This window comes from Camelus bactrianus, chromosome 10 (assembly GCF_048773025.1).
Source record: "Camelus bactrianus isolate YW-2024 breed Bactrian camel chromosome 10, ASM4877302v1, whole genome shotgun sequence".
NCBI classification, from domain to species: Eukaryota; Metazoa; Chordata; class Mammalia; order Artiodactyla; family Camelidae; genus Camelus; species Camelus bactrianus.
Window position 1 is genome coordinate 47,389,894 of NC_133548.1, and position 16,324 is coordinate 47,406,217.

General features: G+C 56.2%; 1 protein-coding gene across 2 annotated transcripts in view; it reads right to left on the minus strand.

The window, feature by feature from the left end:
* The window catches only part of PDE2A (phosphodiesterase 2A), a 63,570-nt gene extending 47,760 nt beyond the window's left edge, over positions 1–15,810 (minus strand). The window contains exons 1-2 of one of the 2 annotated variants that reach the window (XM_074372577.1): positions 15,618–15,780; positions 4,692–4,753 (exon numbers count right to left, since the gene is read on the minus strand). In XM_074372577.1, coding sequence (XP_074228678.1) covers positions 4,692–4,753; positions 15,618–15,636 — 81 coding nt within the window. In that variant the 5' untranslated portion in view covers positions 15,637–15,780. Of the gene's footprint in view, positions 1–4,691; positions 4,754–15,617 lie in introns of both variants that reach the window. The other variant, XM_074372576.1, reaches the window with a different exon arrangement.
* Between the last annotated feature and the right edge of the window lie 514 nt (positions 15,811–16,324).

Sequence of the window (16,324 nt, forward strand, 5' to 3'; positions counted from 1 at the left end):
TCCTGCCCCAGGCCAACCCGCAGGAAGGACAGGCGGAGGCCAGCACACGCTCCCCACACGGCCCAAGATAAATATTTCCTGGGAAACGGAACTTGTTCTCTCTGTGTTTACAGCCAAGGGCCAGGCAGGGCCGTGGGGGAGGGGTCAGCCAGAGGAGCTTTATCCAGTCCCCGGGCCCAGCATGGCCTCAGACCTGCTGCACGCCTCTGAGCCAGTCCCAACCTCTCTCTGAGCCTCCATTTCAACTCTTCAAAGGGATCCCCCTGGGCCTTGGCCTGACCGCCAGCTTGGCCCCAGCTCAGCTGTGTCTCTTCGGGGTGTAAATCCCTGGTACTTGATGCCTCCCCCGTTCAGACAAGGCCTCTGTGATAGCAGGTCCTGTGTCTGCCTGTCTCCGCCTTGACCTTGGTCAGTCAAGGGTGTGGACAGATGGATGGACAGACAGAGAGACAGGCTGGGATGGCAGCTGAGACTGCCTCCCTGGCCCCAAGCCCCTACACACCCCAGGCCTGTGCAGCCCGACAGGTGGGCACAGACAGATGGCAGAGCCTCAGGGCCCCCATGGATGCCAGATGCTACGGCCAACTTGTTGGCAGCAGCCCCCTTGGGGCCAGGGGGCATCATCAAGGCCACTTGCTCCTGATGTGCAGAATCCAGGAGGAGGCTGGCACATCTGCCAGTTAGAAGCATTTACTAAAGAATTTTAAATATGAGCCTGAAACATGCTGCCTGCAGTGGCCCTTCCAGCCTCACCCCAATGCTCCCGGCATAGTAACATGTGCTCCACTGACATGCTGGCCTTCTCCTGTGGAGACCCAGGGCGCATCCTGCCAGCATGCCCTTACACAAACAGCTCCTTTCCCCTGTGAAGCCTTTCCCAAACTCCATGGCTGTCCTACCTGACCGTACTACCCTGGCTCCTGCCCCTATCCCACCACGTGGGGCCTACTTATTTATCATTGGTGGCCTCAGCTTCACTCCAAACTCTGAGACCACGAATTCTTTAGCCCAGGACCAAGGTGGCGAAGAGGTTTTTGGAGCTGGGGTCTCAGCACAGAGCCAGCCTCCTGCAGCTCCCTCTGAGTCCTTGTTCCAGGCTCCTCTATGTGCTCAGTCCCAGTCCTGTGCTGGTCCTTGTTGCTCTCAGGTGATCCTCTCAGAAGCTGACCATGGACCTCTCTGACTATCCAGCCGATCTCTAGCCTCATCAGCTAATGGCCTTGACCCTCCCCATCCTTCAAATTTCCAAGGCTACCTCCTCCAGGAAGTCCCCGAGACTGCCCCCAATCCAGCAACTGCCCCCTTCTCGGAACTACTCTAAGCCCCTCACAGCTATTCTCATTTGATCAAAAAGCATTTATTGAGCACCTACAATATACCAGGTCTATGTCAGGCCCCAGGTGGGCCCAGGAGAGATAAAGGTTCTAACCTGCCAGGTGCTTACCACTATGTGGGAAAGGATATATAACCCCATGGGGTAAGAAGTTACTGAACTGTAAGCTCAGGGGAGCTTACACACACAGCTTGCGGGCTGTGAGTGCCCAAGAAAGAGGAGAGGCTGAGTTGACCTGGGGTGGAGGAAGCAATCTAAGAGGACTTCATAAAGGAGGTGATATCTAATCTGGGGCTTGAAAAGGGAGTAGGTAGAGAAAGGCATTCCAGAGAAAGGGGTCAGTGCAAACAAAGGCAGAGGGGCTGGGAAGAGCTGGTGTCCAGGAAGTGAGCATTGCCATGTCTGGGGGTGAGGGGTGGACATGATGGGGCCCAGCAGGCACTACCAGCAATGCCACACCAAGGGTGTGGTCTTTCTTTATCCCGTGGGCAGCAATAGAGGAGCCAGTGCCAGGCGGAGCATGAGGGTGCTTGGTGTGGATACCTGTTCCCTTGTCCATGTCTGACTCTCCCCCTGGCCCTTGTCCCAGCTGGGGCTCCTAAGCCCCCTTCTGGGCCCTGAGAGCCAGCACAGAGAGGTCATGGACCCGTTGTGCTTAGCTCACTGCTTGAACTGCCTCAGCCCTGACATCCAGAGAGAGTAAAGACTCTAGCACTGAAGGAGGATTCCAGGCTGAGCCTGAAGAGCACATCCCCCAAGCCGGCCAGCTGACACAGGGGCCAGGAAACCACCCCAAGAGGGTGTGCTGAACAGACACCCGCTAGGTGGGGATGGGTGCTGGCAGCCCTGCTCTTGTGGCTGTCGTACTGCCAATGCAAGTGCTGCGCCCACAGAACCTCCATGAATCCAGCCCTCCAGCGCACCCTATCTCATGGAGCACAGCCTAGACCTGGCTCCAATGATCTCACCCTTGAGGGAAGCAGAAAGGGTGCCAACTCCCTCCAAGGATCTGCTGTGAGGCAGACATCTCACATACACCATCTTTGTAACTTCCTCCAACAGCTCCGCTGCAATTATGTCCATTAATGATAGAGCTTCTTATCTCATTTGACAGGTGAGGAAACTGATGTCCAAGTTGCTTAAGGGACTGGCCCAAGGTCACACAGCTGAGAAGTGGTGCAGCTGGGGCGAGGCCGTCTTTCTCCCCATGCTCCACCCGGACAAGAGGGCATCAGTCTCCCCATCCCTCTTCTTTCTCTCCAGTGGTCCCTATAGTCTGAGCAACACCCTAGGGTCCCTACTCTCTCCAGTCCTATCCTTTCTATGTTGGGGGGTCCTTGGGGGCAGCAACCTGTCTCTCCCCAGCAGGGCTGAGTGTAGGCCTGGACACTCGGGAAGGAGAGCTAACTGAACCCAGAAAGAGAGCATTCTCTTCCCAGAGGGGTTGGGGGGCAGGACAGAGCTGAGAACTACTGAGGGGCTCATAGCTTAAGATCCTAGGTCTGAGGGAGAGGGCGGCAGGACCCAGGCAAAGGAAAGGCAGAGAGAGCAAATGGGGATGGTGTGGGGATGCTTCATGGTGAGGGTAAGGCTTGGAGCTAGTAAGGGGGGCAGAACTTGAACTTGCAGGTGGCAGGGCCAAGGGCCTAGGCAAAAGGCACTGTGCACAGAGGCATAAATGAGGCGCCTGGGTCTGGCTCCTTCCCTCAGGGCTCAGCTCCCATCACCCAGGAGGGTCTCAGCTTCTCCAAACCCTCTCCCTCTCAGCTTCCTGGGAGGATGACAAATCCAGTCTTTCCTGGCAGGTGGCAGCGGCTGCTGAGACACTGCTGGCTCTCAGGAACACCATCTGTCCCAGCTCTGGGGGGAGCCCCCGCCCCATGGGGAATGCCACAGCCATAAATAAATTAATAATGACTCTCCAGGCCCCTCCTCTCTCCCTTTCCCAGCTCCCAGCTGCAGGCACATGCCCAGGGCTGGGCTCCACATCCCAGCAGTGAGCCCAGGCTGACCCCCTGGGCACCAGGCCCTGTGCGGGCATCTTCACTCCCATTTAACCCAAGGCCAGGGGGAGGGCCAGGGCTGGGCCCGAGACACGTCTCCACTTTCAGCTCTCCCTCCGATTCACTCACCATGTGACCCCACTGGGGCTCAGCTTCCCCAGAGGAGAATTGTAACAGCCCCTGCCTCCTGGGGAGGTTGTGAGGATTAAACAGAGAAGTGTGTCTAAAGCCCCTGGACCAGAGGAGGGGCCTATATGGCAGCAGCCTCTCCTTCCTCGCAGCCAGGCCTGGGCACAGAGGAGACTCATGCTAGGTTTGCTGCTTGGTCCGATTTCACACACCCCTGTCCTCTGTGCCAACCTTCACCATCCCCTGCCCACCCCATTTATGCTGCTCAAGGCCCCACTGACACTGATGATTCCTATTAGACACACCAAAGACATGGCAGGGGCTGCAACAGCACCCATCATTGTCATCTCAAAGGAAAGGCACTCACTGAGTTGTCACCGGGCACCCTTTGGAGGGTGGTGAGAGACTCAGGAATGACAAAGGCATATCCCCGGGCTCGAGATGCTCACAGTTCAGAGTGGGAGACATACAGAGTCACACAGTGGAGAAAACAGGGCACTCATGGCACAGACAGCAGAATACCCCAGCATCTGACTGCTGGGGCAGGAGAGCTCAGAGGAGGGAGCGTGAGAAGCAGGGAGGGCTTCCCAGAGGAGGGGAGGCTAGAGCTGAGCCCAGAAGGATTTGGGAAGCTGAGGAGGGGAAGAGGCAAGCAGGAGTGGTTCTAGGGAGGCAGGAGTGGATGAAGGGGGACTGGGACCTGGCTGGGGCTGCAGACGGAGCAGGGGGATGGGGAGGATGGAGAATTTTGGAGCAGAAAAGTGACAAGTTCATGTTTGTGTGTTAGAAAGATCCTTCTGGTGGCCACATGGAGGATGGGAGCAGCTGAAAGTAGACAGATAGGGAGTCATCCGGGGAAAAGTTGAATAGTCCCAGAGCAGGGGCAGGCAGTGGGTATGGAAAATAGGAGAGGAGTTCACAAAATACTTAGGGCAGAAAATCAACAGGGAATTGTTTGATGAAGGTGGCGAGGACAAGGATGGAGTCTGAAATGACTCCCAGGTGACTTGGGAGGAAGATGAATCCTTAGAGAGAGAACTCCAGGCAGGAATAGGGTAGGAGAGGTGGTCTTGGAGTGGGGTGATACTAGGCTAGAGGGGGTGGGGCTGGGATTCGGCTCCAGCCTCCCAAATCCTCCCAGGGGTGGGGGCAATGCTCAGACTGACCCCCAGCCTGTGCCTTCCACCCTCCAGGCCCACCCACTCCTCCCTCTGCTGAGCTCTCACCTGCAGCGTGTGGTCTCTACTCCCTGGGGGCACTGGCTCCTGTGCAAGGAGTTCCGGGCTGGCTGCAGAGACAAGAAGGCCAGGGGCTGAGGCCTGCCAGGCCTAATCCCCTTCTCCCCAGGCTGCCCCCCTCCTCCAGCCCCAGCAGACGGAGGGGCCTCCTATCTCCCACAGGCGCCTCCTCCAGGGAGTCTTGCCTGATTGCACCCTGGCTCTGGTGTATTCTCTGCTCCTCAACTCTCAGAACAGATCCAAACTCTTTCAGCCCGGAGCTCCTCAGGAGTGGAAATGATCATGTTTTTACCCTTTCTGAGGTCCCCTCCAGTTTTGCGTCTCTCCCTTCACTTCCCTTCTCTAAGCCTCAGCTTCCCCATCTATAAAATGGGATTTGTAATGTCCAGCTCAGACAGTCACTGGGCTGGGCTCCCAGCTGGGATTGCTGCTAATCCTAAAAAAAAGGGATCATACATGTGAGTCCTCAACTCCAGCCTGTGCCCAGTTGTCTGGGCTCCAATCAGACCCCCAACCTGCACCGTATCAGCTCCTCTAGTGCTGGCAGACACACCAGGACCCACTCACTTGTTCTCAGGAGCCCACCACCAGGGTGGCATCTAGAACCCAGTCACTATGAGAGGCATTGCCTGGGGCCTGCTGTCCCTCCCTGCCCCCACCCACAAGTGCACCCAGGAATCGGACAGGCACAGGCGGCGGGATATTCTGAGCCTGGCTTTGTTCCCGTCAGCTGCTGGCCGACATGCCAGCCTGGCGCAGGCTCAGGGGCTGATTTGATTTGGCAGCTTCGGAAGCGTGTGGTAGGGATGGGGATGGGGAGGGGGTGGGGGATGAGACACCCATCCCTGCTGGGAAATAAACAGCCTCCGATGCTCAGCAAGCTTGGGGGAGGGCCCAATCTAGCATGGGAGGTGGTCCTGTATTCCCTGCCTGGTGCCCCTTCTTCTCACTCAGGTCCTGGACACCTGCCAAGGACTGCTGGAATCTGTGCTTCTCCTTGGGTCACCGTAGGGGTGACAACAGCTACACCTGGTGTGTGGATGCTTGTGGTGTGGCTATGGCAGGGTGGCTGGTTGTCACACATGTCCCTGTGTCCTGTGGGGTCTCCCTACTCAGCAGTGTCTTCAGCTGGGCCCGAGCATTGCCCACGATGACTGGGTCTGTGTGGGGGACAATGGTCTAGATGAGGCCATCTCCCAGGGCCACTGGGGCCCCATGGCTGAGCCTCTATGAGGGACTGACTGCAGCCCAGGGCATGACAAGGCTACCCATGTGCCTGAGTCTACTGCAGGGCCTGGTGTGCACTGGCTCGACCTGTTCCTTCCCTCTGTGCGATGACCCTACTAACCCAGCCATGTCCGGCAGAGGAAATGACGCGGGCTGAGATAAGCAATGGACCTCAGGGCCCATCCCTTTTGTCTGCAAGCCTAAGCCTTCTTTTCCACCCCAGCCACCACACTGTCCCGGAACAGCCCCTTCCCCTGTCACAGAGAGGAAGCAGTGCTAGTTTCACTTGATTCTAACTGCCCCTCAGGCCCTCCACCACTCCATTCCCTGGAGAGGCTCCTGCCGCGAGCCCTCTGGTTCCCCATCACTCCCTTCAAGCACAGGGAATGTGGACAGGATGAGAAGAGTCTCGGGTAGACCTTCACAGCTCCTCCATAATTCTGCCCCAGTCTCAGTGTTTACCACCCTCCTGCCTACCTTCCACTCAAAGTGGTCCAGCTCACCCCTCACCCAGAGGCCCTGGGAATCCACATCACTCTGTTAATGTGCTACTGGTGCCGTGGGGACCTGGACTCCACAGCCTCCAGTTAGAGACCTGTTCCTGGGGGTCAGGGCTCTGATGCTCTGACCTTTGCACTGAGGCGGGTGGTGGGGGCGGTCAGACCAGGACACTAGTCCTCAGGGGTCCACAGGCCAGGGCTGTGCCCCAGACACCAACCACAATGTCAGGGTAGGGTGGAGCCTGTGTTGGGGAAGATGCAATGTCTCATCTGTCACCATTTTCCCATTGTCCCACTGTCCTCTGGGGACTTCAGGACTCTCCCCACCCAGCCACAGGAAGCCGAGCCCCTCCTGGAGACAGAAGGAGGGAGCACTGAAGGAAGGGCTCCAGGACTAGGGAGAGACTCAGCCATGCCCTTGGGTTACCGAAAAGAACCTAGGCTCATAGAACTCAGTTGTCACAATGGGGCTAGTGGGATGGAGACAGTCTGCAGAGAGGCCCTGGGGGGCTTCCTGGAGGAGGTGTGTGGTTCCTCATAGGAATAGAACACTAGGTTCCAGGACAGCCTCCAAACTATGTGATATAGGTCTGCACCTGGGACTTGTATGTAACTGCAAATGTCTGTGTGTCCGTGTGTGCATAGGTATGTATCCCAGTCATGGAGTCCTGAACTCTGGTCTGTGTCCCAAAGGCAGGGTCTGCCCAAGGTAGCGGTCAGTCAGGCAGCTGGCACAGTGACAGAGGAGAAGGCAAAGAAAAAGAAGGGAGAAGAGCTCAGGGCTGAGGAGGGAAGCCTGTCGGGTTGGTCATAACATAGTCAGTCCTTAAACCCTAGATGCCTGATGCCAAGTCAGTGTGCTTCCATGTGCTTCCTCTGCCACAATTTGCTGTGCAGCTTCAGACAGGACCTTCACTTCTCTGAGCTACTGTCCTCGTCTGAAGAGTAACAGGGATGGGCCTGATGCCCTCCTAGGGCTCTTCCAAGTCTAACAATCTTTTGAGAGACTGACAAAGACAGCAAGGGATGGAGACTTATAGGGATGGGGAGAGAGCCCAGAGGAAGCGGAGATGAGAGTGAAGGGTGGGACAGCAGAAGGAAGAGAGAGGAGAAACCCTCAGGGAGGCCCACTTCCGGTGGGCATCTGGGGAGGGGTTCCCTGCTGGGGCCCCCATTCTCCGGCCAAGTCAGGGTGTAGTAGACAATGGAGCCTTCTGGATGATAGGGAGCAGTTTTTGCCACCCCACCTGCCTTCTGCCTGTGGGAGGAGAAAAGCAGAGGGAGACAGACAGAGGCTCTGCCTCCGTGACCTGAGTCCCATCTCCACTTCTACTCTCCAGGTGCTCCAGGAGGAAGCGGGGGCCACAGGCAATGGGGAGCGCCCAGGACTGGGAATCAGGAAGCTGTGTTTCAGACCCTGCTGTGCTGTGTGACCTGGGCCAGCTCCTAGCCTCCGTCACTTGATCTGTGAACCCACCAGACTGGGACTTGGCAGTGGTACTGGGTTCTGAGGGATGAAGCCAGGGCGGGCTCTCCAGATGGCCAAGATTCTTCCCTCCAGCCAGAATGTTCTTCCCCTGTCTCTAATGTGGGAGCTGACACTGTGCACAACCCAAGAGAGAGCAAGCCGCTGGACAAATGAGCTGGCCTTGTGCCGGGCCGGATGGTGGGCCTGTGCTCAGGGGACCCCCCCCCCATCAGTCATCAGCTCTCCAGGCCACCTGGCTTGAGACTTCCCTTCCTGAAGCCCTCCTCACAGCCACTCTCAGGGCACAAGGAGGGTTCTCCCTCCTTGGCCTGTGCTCAAGGGGGGCCGATGCCCACACTGTCCCTCTGGCTGCCTGGCCTCTGCCCTAGTCAGAGACCCTTTGTACTTGGGCCCTCACAGGCAGGGGTTCGTGCATTTCCGTGTCTGTGTCCAGGAAGTGTTCATGTCCTGTTTTCCCCCTCAGGCCGGGGCTGCCAGGGAAAGAGGGGGTGGGGGTGAGCAGGCCTCTCCTTTCTCCACTGTCAACATGTCTCCTGAGATTTTTAGGGGCTAGGAGGAAAGGGTAGTCCCCTCTCTGCCATAGTCTGAAATGATTGAAGATTGGAGGCAGGGGCATGAAGGAAATGACCCCTCACCCTGCAAGCTTAGGGAGTGGCGGATCTTGCACGCACACACAAACCAGATCTTTTGTGGCGGGAGAAACTGCCTGTGCGATCCAGGTTGAGAGGGTCTCCCTCCCCACTAATGCCAGCCCAGCCCCTTCTCCCCTCCCTCACTGGGGGTGGGGGCTGCCCAACACCCCAAGCTGTCTCCATTGCTTCTTGCTATGTTTTCAATAACCAAACATTGAGATTAACAAGGCAGGTGGTTGCAGCTCTTCCCAGCAACCCCATTTAGAATCATTGAATCATCAAATCATCAAATCCTAGAATTCTGGATTCACAGAATGTCCGCTTCTTCAGCTCCTGGAGTCTCAGCATCTTAAAGTCACACAACGTCAGAATCACACAACCACACATCCACGCAGCCCTGGCTGGGAGCTGAGAGTTGTGGAAGTCTGGAACCCCACAAACTGACAAAGCCGGATTCTCCTGAGAGCCGTACATCCTGAGAGCTAGAGCTCATCCACCCCAACTTCCTTCTTTTACAGGTGAGAAAATGCAGCCCAGAGAATGGCCAAGATCACTGGAGAGTAAGAACCAAGTAATGTCCACTCCCAGGATTGCAAGATGGGACCTCACTATCCTGGGCTTCTGAAAATGGTGCAACTTTTACATTCAAAAATACAAATATTCAAGTTAGGATGCTGCTTCTCTTTGAGCTTTGTTCACTTCCCCTTCTCCCTCCAACCCCACTCCTACCGGGTCTTGTAGCTGGCACCCCATTTCTCCACCCTCTTATCCTCTGTTCCTGCAACTCCCTTGCCCTTCCGCCTCCCCTAGGTCTGTACCCAGGCTCCTCAAATAAAGACAGCCATAGATGGTAGAGTTTGAGGGGACAAGTCCTTCATGGTGTTGGACAGGAAAAGCAAAATGTCTGCCATCTGAAGCCACAAGCAAGAGGTCAGTATCCCCAGAGGAGGTGCCCTGAACAAGAGACCAGAAGGTCCTGGACCCCTCAGGGGTTCAGCCACACTAGAGGCAGCAGGTTTAAGGGAGCTGAATTCAAAGAGGAGGGAAGCAGTGGAGGCTTACAGTTGACATTAGAACCATCCCGGATGTGATAGCGTTTTCATAAATTTACATTTCAACTCATTTTGGAATGTACTCATCCATTTTTGAATTTTAATTTTATTAAATATTACATTTCACAGATTGTTTTAATTTTGGAATTCTGAACACTCTTTGCCCAGGGCAGAGCCCGAGTCTCCCACGTTACAGCTCAGGAGGCAGCAGACTGGGGGGTTCCAGGTCTCCCAGTCTCCATTTAGCCTCAAAGCTCCTGACCTGGAGGTGGTCCTGAGACCTTCTGCTCCTTAGAGGGCCCTGGCCCCGGCCCAGCATCTACCCTTAACCCAGTCTTCCACCCAGACCCCAGGGTGGCGTTCTTACTTCCTTCACCTCTACAGCTGATCAGCTCCCTCTTCTACTGCCATGCTCCCCTCCCCTCCATTTTTGGTTTTTCCCTGTTCAGCCCATCATCCCTGTCTGGACCACACTGCACTAGCCTCCCACCTCACCCTTTCTATGTGCTCTTCACCCCATGGCCCAGGGAGCTTCCTAACAGGCAGATCTGAGTAGTTCCTGCCCTGCTTTCAATTCTTCCCTTCATGCCCTGTTCTCTCCAGAGAAAGTTCAAATTCCTTGACATGGCGTAAAAGTCCTGCACACTTTGACCCCTGCCAGCCTCACCAGCCTCATCTCCTGATACTCCCCTCCACCACTCCCCATCCCACCACTGAGCCACCCTGGCAGTCCAGGAGCCAGCTCCTTGGAAGTGCGGAACTGCATGCTTGCCTCCCTCTGTCTGTCACCAGAAAGCCTTCACGTTCACATCTCTCCTCCTCTCTGCCCAGAGCTTTCTTCTGGCTCATCCCTCAGCTCTCTGTCTAGATACGTTTCCTCCTGGAAGCTCCCCAACATGCTTTTCCCCCAACTCGAGGCTGAATTAGGGGCCCCTTCTCTTTCCCACCATGGCCTCAGAGTTTCTCTCCAGCGTAGCCCTCCCCATACACTCTACTAGCATCAATCTTGTCTGTGCCCTTCCCCCACCCCATCACCTCTCCACCATCTGCCTTGGTACCTGGGTCGGATTACCCGTCAGAGGACAGATGCATCATTGCTCAGACTTGGGGGAATGTGTGGCTGAACTTTAAGGCCCACACCATGCTCTCTCTACCTATCCTCTCTGTTGGGCACATAGTAGGTGCTCACTAACTGTCCACCTATGAAGGCCTGGCAGTACACAGTGTGTGGCATGGACAGGGAGGGCTGGGTGTTCAGAGGAAGTGAGAAACCCTGGGCTGGGCTGGGAACTTCCTGGAGGAGGCATCTGGGATGATCCTCCATGAGTCAATCCTAAGAGAGCAATTGAGGACAGGCCACAGGAAGTCCCCAGCCAGCCATAGGGCCTTCAGAGCAAGCCATCAGAGTGGGACCAGAGTCTGCAATGAGAAAGATTCAGTGGCCAGGGCCCAGGATAGGGCCACTGGAGGGGCTGAAGGTGCATTCAGGGAAGGCTTCCCGGAGGAGGGGCTGCTTCTGGCTGGTTTGGGGAAGGGGAGTAGGTGGAGATGAATGAGGTTGGAGACAGATATGAAAGAGAAAGCTCTGTTCCTCCTTGCCCTTTACCCTTGAGTGGAAAGGGAGGTGGGAGTTGGATGGGCAAGAGGAGGGAAGAAGGCCAAGGAGACATGGAGGTAACACCAGTGCTGACACTATGGCCAGGGTGGGTATGGATGGCTGGGGCTGGCAGGGAGCAGGTCCCCAGCTGTGGTTGGGAAATGTTTCCTGTCTCCTTGCCAGAGGGGTCATTAATAATCATTTACCCGCCACAGGCAGCACGGAAGCCAGCCAGGGAGCAGCATGGTGCTGGGGCCGGAGCCCAGCCTGGCAGCCAGGAGAGCCGGATTCTGGGACCAGCCCTGCCACCTTGCTGTGAAACCTGGACAAGTCACCTGACCTCTCCTGGTCTCTGGTAATGCTGGTAAAAGGAGGGTGTAAAGAGGAGGCTCCCTAAAGACCTCCTGGCTCTGGGCCTCAGGTTCCCTAGATGGCAGCTGGGCTGCCAACCCTCCAGGGGGTTCGCGACCTTTGATGATGGATATGAGCATCTGGACTATGCTGAGTCCAGCTCAGGACACATGAGACGGGCAGACCCAGCCCAGCCTCTGAAGAGCTTGCATTTTAGCAGGAACCAGACCCCAGCACTGTGGGTTGCACTCCTGGAGCACATGAAGGGCACCTCAGGCTGCGGGAAACACAGAAGGGAGGGCCATCTGCCCAGGGCCTGGGGGTGCTGACGGTGTGGCTGGGCCAGGAAGACAGAATTTCTCAGACACAGAAAGTGGGAGCCCGGTAAGGACTACATGGTTACTGCTAGGGCCCATGGTGCTGAGTAGGTGCTCAGTAAGTGCTTTCAGACAACAGAATGAGTTCATCTGCTAAATGAGAGACATTTGTGAAAGGATCATGGAATTTAGAAAGAGCTGCCTAAAAGGGTGATGAGGACAGTGATTCCAGCCAAAGACAACGGGATGGGAAAAGGTGACATGAAAACTCGAGAAGGCAAGGGATGACCGTCTGAAGCCTGACACTATTGCTTGGGAATAATCAACAGCCTTCAGGATCCCTTTTTCCAGTTGGGCCAGAATATTCCTTAGCCACAGGCCACATTTCTTGGCCCGTCCAACACCCCCTTCAAGGCTCAGCTCAAGCCTGCTCACTTCAGAGAACCTTCTGGAATGTGGTGCTGAGGCCACTTCTCCAACTGCCTTTGATAGTCTCTGTGCCTTCCAACCATGAGGAGTCCTGTCCTTTCATGCTCTCGAATACCTGTTGGCAGGCACTCACCATGGTCTCCCCATCGCTTTCTCTGGAGCGTCTGACCTGGATCCTCCGACTGGATCCATCAGATTAGAGGGTCCCCAAAGGTGTGACTGGGCCTCGTTTTTCAGATAAAGGTCTCTGTGAGGACAAGCACTAGCCTCCCCATCAAATGTGGGGTCAAAAATGTAGAGATAGATAAAGGTCCTCCTGGTAGTCTCCCAGCCCAGGTACCTTTCCGGGGATCACCCAGAAAAGGTTGAGGACAGGCTAGCCTGCAGAAGAGGACATTTGGCCGCTTAGCACCCCAGAAATGACATGAGCAGGAAGGGCACTGGGCCACACATAGGACTAAGACGTCATGGTTGGCAAACTCACCCAAGTCCAAGTCTGGCTCCCTCTGATCTTGGAGGAGGCGCCACTGGGGATACTACCCAGGACTCAGTGCCTGCGCCTGGAGCCCTGCCCTCTGCAGAGCACTGTGAGGTGGTAGTAAACATGGTGACACGTGCATCCTCTTCCCCCCACCCCCCCATCCTGGCCCAACACACGAGCCAGGCTAAAAGGAAAAGAACAAAAGTTCCTGGACTGCGACATCACCCGCCGCCCGCCTGTCCAGCGCCTGCTCAGCCGGAAACCCAAGACAAAGGCCTTGGTCAAAGTGAGGAGGATGAAGGGCAAAGGGTAGAGGCGGCCTGGCTTGGGCATCTCTGGGGACCTAACTGGGAGGGAAGCAAGAATGAGATGGCAGCCAAGCCCTCCTTGCACACACACGTCACTCCACAAACATTTACCAGACACCTGCTGTATTCCCCACACCCTGAACATTACACACCTAGTTCCTCACCCACACACCTTATGCACACGCTCCCTCACCCCCTGCAGCACCTTCAGCCCTCCACACCCCTCACCCCACACACTCTGGGCTCCCCAGAGACCCTTCACACACTGCTCACCATACATGGAAACAGCTCACAGGGAGAAAAGATCACAGAATCCATACGTCACACCGAAAAGTCACACTGCTCACACACCCACACTTCACATCACACTCACACTCAACCTCCCACACACACCTCATCCACCCCACACTCACCTCTCCAAGCACAGACACACATCCAATTAAATTCAATACACACACATCACCCAGACATGGAGACACACCCTGCATAGATAATGCACAGACCTAATGTCACACCAAAATATCACGTTTGTGGGCACACACAGCTCCTCAGCATCAGCAGTCCTGCCTGCGCTCTGCCTCCTTCCCACATGTACTTCAGCACACACACACACACACACACACATACAGTCAACAAGTCCTTGCCTTAGACCCCTGGGCCTGGCTGCTACACTCTTTCCTACCCAGTTGCACAAACAGCTACCACACAGACACATGACACTCAAACACCAGTATACAGATCCTAATATATTTCCTGAGCAACTCCAGGATGTACCACAGTGACTTGAAGCGAGTCCTCTAGGCTGCAAACACACTCGGGCACTCTCAGCTCCCCCATACCCGCCCATTAACTCCCCTCTACCTAGACATCCAGTTAAACCTTTCATCAGGTCCCAACAGTGGCCTTTCCTGGTTACACACAACAGCCCATAACATATACAACCATGTACACAATCCCCCATGCAAGCTGCCCCTACAGCCACTCCACCCCACGATGACAGACACACAACCATGGACACACAATTCCCCCCCCCAACACAACAGTCATACAGACAGCTAGAACTCCACACCCACAACATGGCCTTCCTAGCAGCACACGACATGTAACGCCACACACTCACAGTCCTCACACTCACCACAAGCCCCCACGATCCCCCCAAATAATCCCACTCGTGATACACACACAACCCCACATGACACAACACACAATGTCACACAGGAGGCATACCAACACACACAATCTAGCCCATCCTACTCAAACACATACCCCCCCAGACTTACCCTGCCCTGGACACCTCCCACTACAGGAACTGACACCAGGTTGCAGTCTATTCCTCCCCTCCCCCATCCCAAGCCTCCAGCTTCCCCAAGTCAAGACTAAGACAGTGAGGATGAGGGGGTTTATAAGTTATGTACTCCAGTGCCCCACAGCGTGATCCCCACCCGTCTTAAATCCCTGGGCACTGCCCAAGAGCTGAGTGCTCCATCTTTAGCCCTTTCCACCAGCACCCACATCATGCCTGCCTGACAACGTGGGGAGGGGTGCAGGTCCTGGGTACACAGGCTGGCACTCTGAGCCTGTCCCCTCTTCACCCAAAAGCAGAGGCAAATATAAGGGAAAGAGATGACCACAGGAAAATGCTCTAGAATAAAGATAGAAACCTAGAGAAATTGGGGGGAGTGACGGGCAAACCAAGATAGGGGGGCACATGGGCAAGAGACCAAACAAGATAGAAACAGAGAAGCAGAGAGAGAGGATGGCCAGAAAGACTCGGAGAAGCCAGAGGAGAAACCAGAGAATAAAGTGGGGCCACCACACCCGAGAGAAACAAGAGGAGAGGGTGAGACCAGCCAGAAAATGCTAGGCTCTCCTACACAAGAGGGAGGAGGGAAAGCACGAACAGAGTGGGAGGGGGATGCTGCAGAGGAGTGAGAAGTAGAGATAGATGGAAAGGGGCATTTGGACCCTGGGGTAAGGTCTCAGGAGAGGACTGAAGTCCAGATGTTCCAGTGGAAATCTGAGCTGGGGGCACAGATGAGGCTGTGGAGTAGGGCTTCCAGGGCTTGGGATGAGGCCCCAGCTTTGAAGTGAGGTCGTTGCCGAGAGGTGGGGGTTCAGGTGTTCTGGGTATGCCTGGAGTCTGATATATATTTTGGGGGTTCAGGGCTATGAGCAGGGGTGCTCGTCTAATCTGGGAGGCAGAGAGTTCCAGGCTCGAACAGAGCTCTCGTGTGTGAACTGGGGTCTCACTGTGGATTGGGAGTTCAGTGCTTCAGATAGAGTCCCAGATCTGAAAGGGGTTCAGAGTCTGGCGTGAGGTTTGGAATGTGAGCTGGGGGTTCAAGGTCTCTGCGTATGGGCTGCAGTCCCAGCACAGGAGTGGGATTGACAACTAGGGGAGGGGTCCCCACCCTGGAGGGTTCAGGAGCAGGGTGTACCATGGGTCCGGCGACTGCACGCTCCGCGGAGGACCGGGCCGGGCGCTCACCCAACACCCCGTTCTCCTCGCACCCAGCGCGGGGCCCCCCTACCTGCAGGCTGTCGGCGCATGGCTGCGGCGGCGGCGGCGGCTCGTCCGGCTTGAGGAAGACCTGCTGGCCTCGCCTGAGGAATTGGACAACAGCAATGAGAATATGGTGCAGCACCAGGACCATGCTCGCAGCCGCCCGCCCGCCCGCCGGCCCGGCCGCTGCGCTCGGTCAGCGCGTCCGCGACAGCCTCTCTGGGTCCGTGCGAGTGTCCGCCCCGGCCCCGCCCCGCCCCGCCCACTCCCCGCCCCCCGACTGCCCTGGCCCCACCCACCTTCCCGCAACCGCGGACAGCACCTCTCAGCTCGTCGGATCTTCGGACCCGCACCAGAAACCCCCACCTCTGACCAGCTCTCACCTTCCTTATCTCTCCGCTCTCAAGATTCTTTCAGTTTGTCCGCTACTAGGATCCCCAGCCAGATAGTCGGCTCTTCGCCTTCGCTCCCTTCTCTTGACCCTTCACTCTTTTCACTGCCTCTAAGTGATCGCCTCTCAGATCCCCTCTCCTGTCTGATCACATCCTCTCCCCTCACCACTTATAAAGTCTTGGAGCCAGGCCAGAGCGCCAAGGCAGAGACCAGCGCAGCGAAGGGAAGTGGGGTTTGGAGGGGGAGGTAGAGGGGAAGGGACCACTGACACGACACAAGGAGCCCTGGGCTCGCTCTTCTTCCAGGAAAAACGGGGAAGGCTTGGAAATTTTTAGAGGTCGC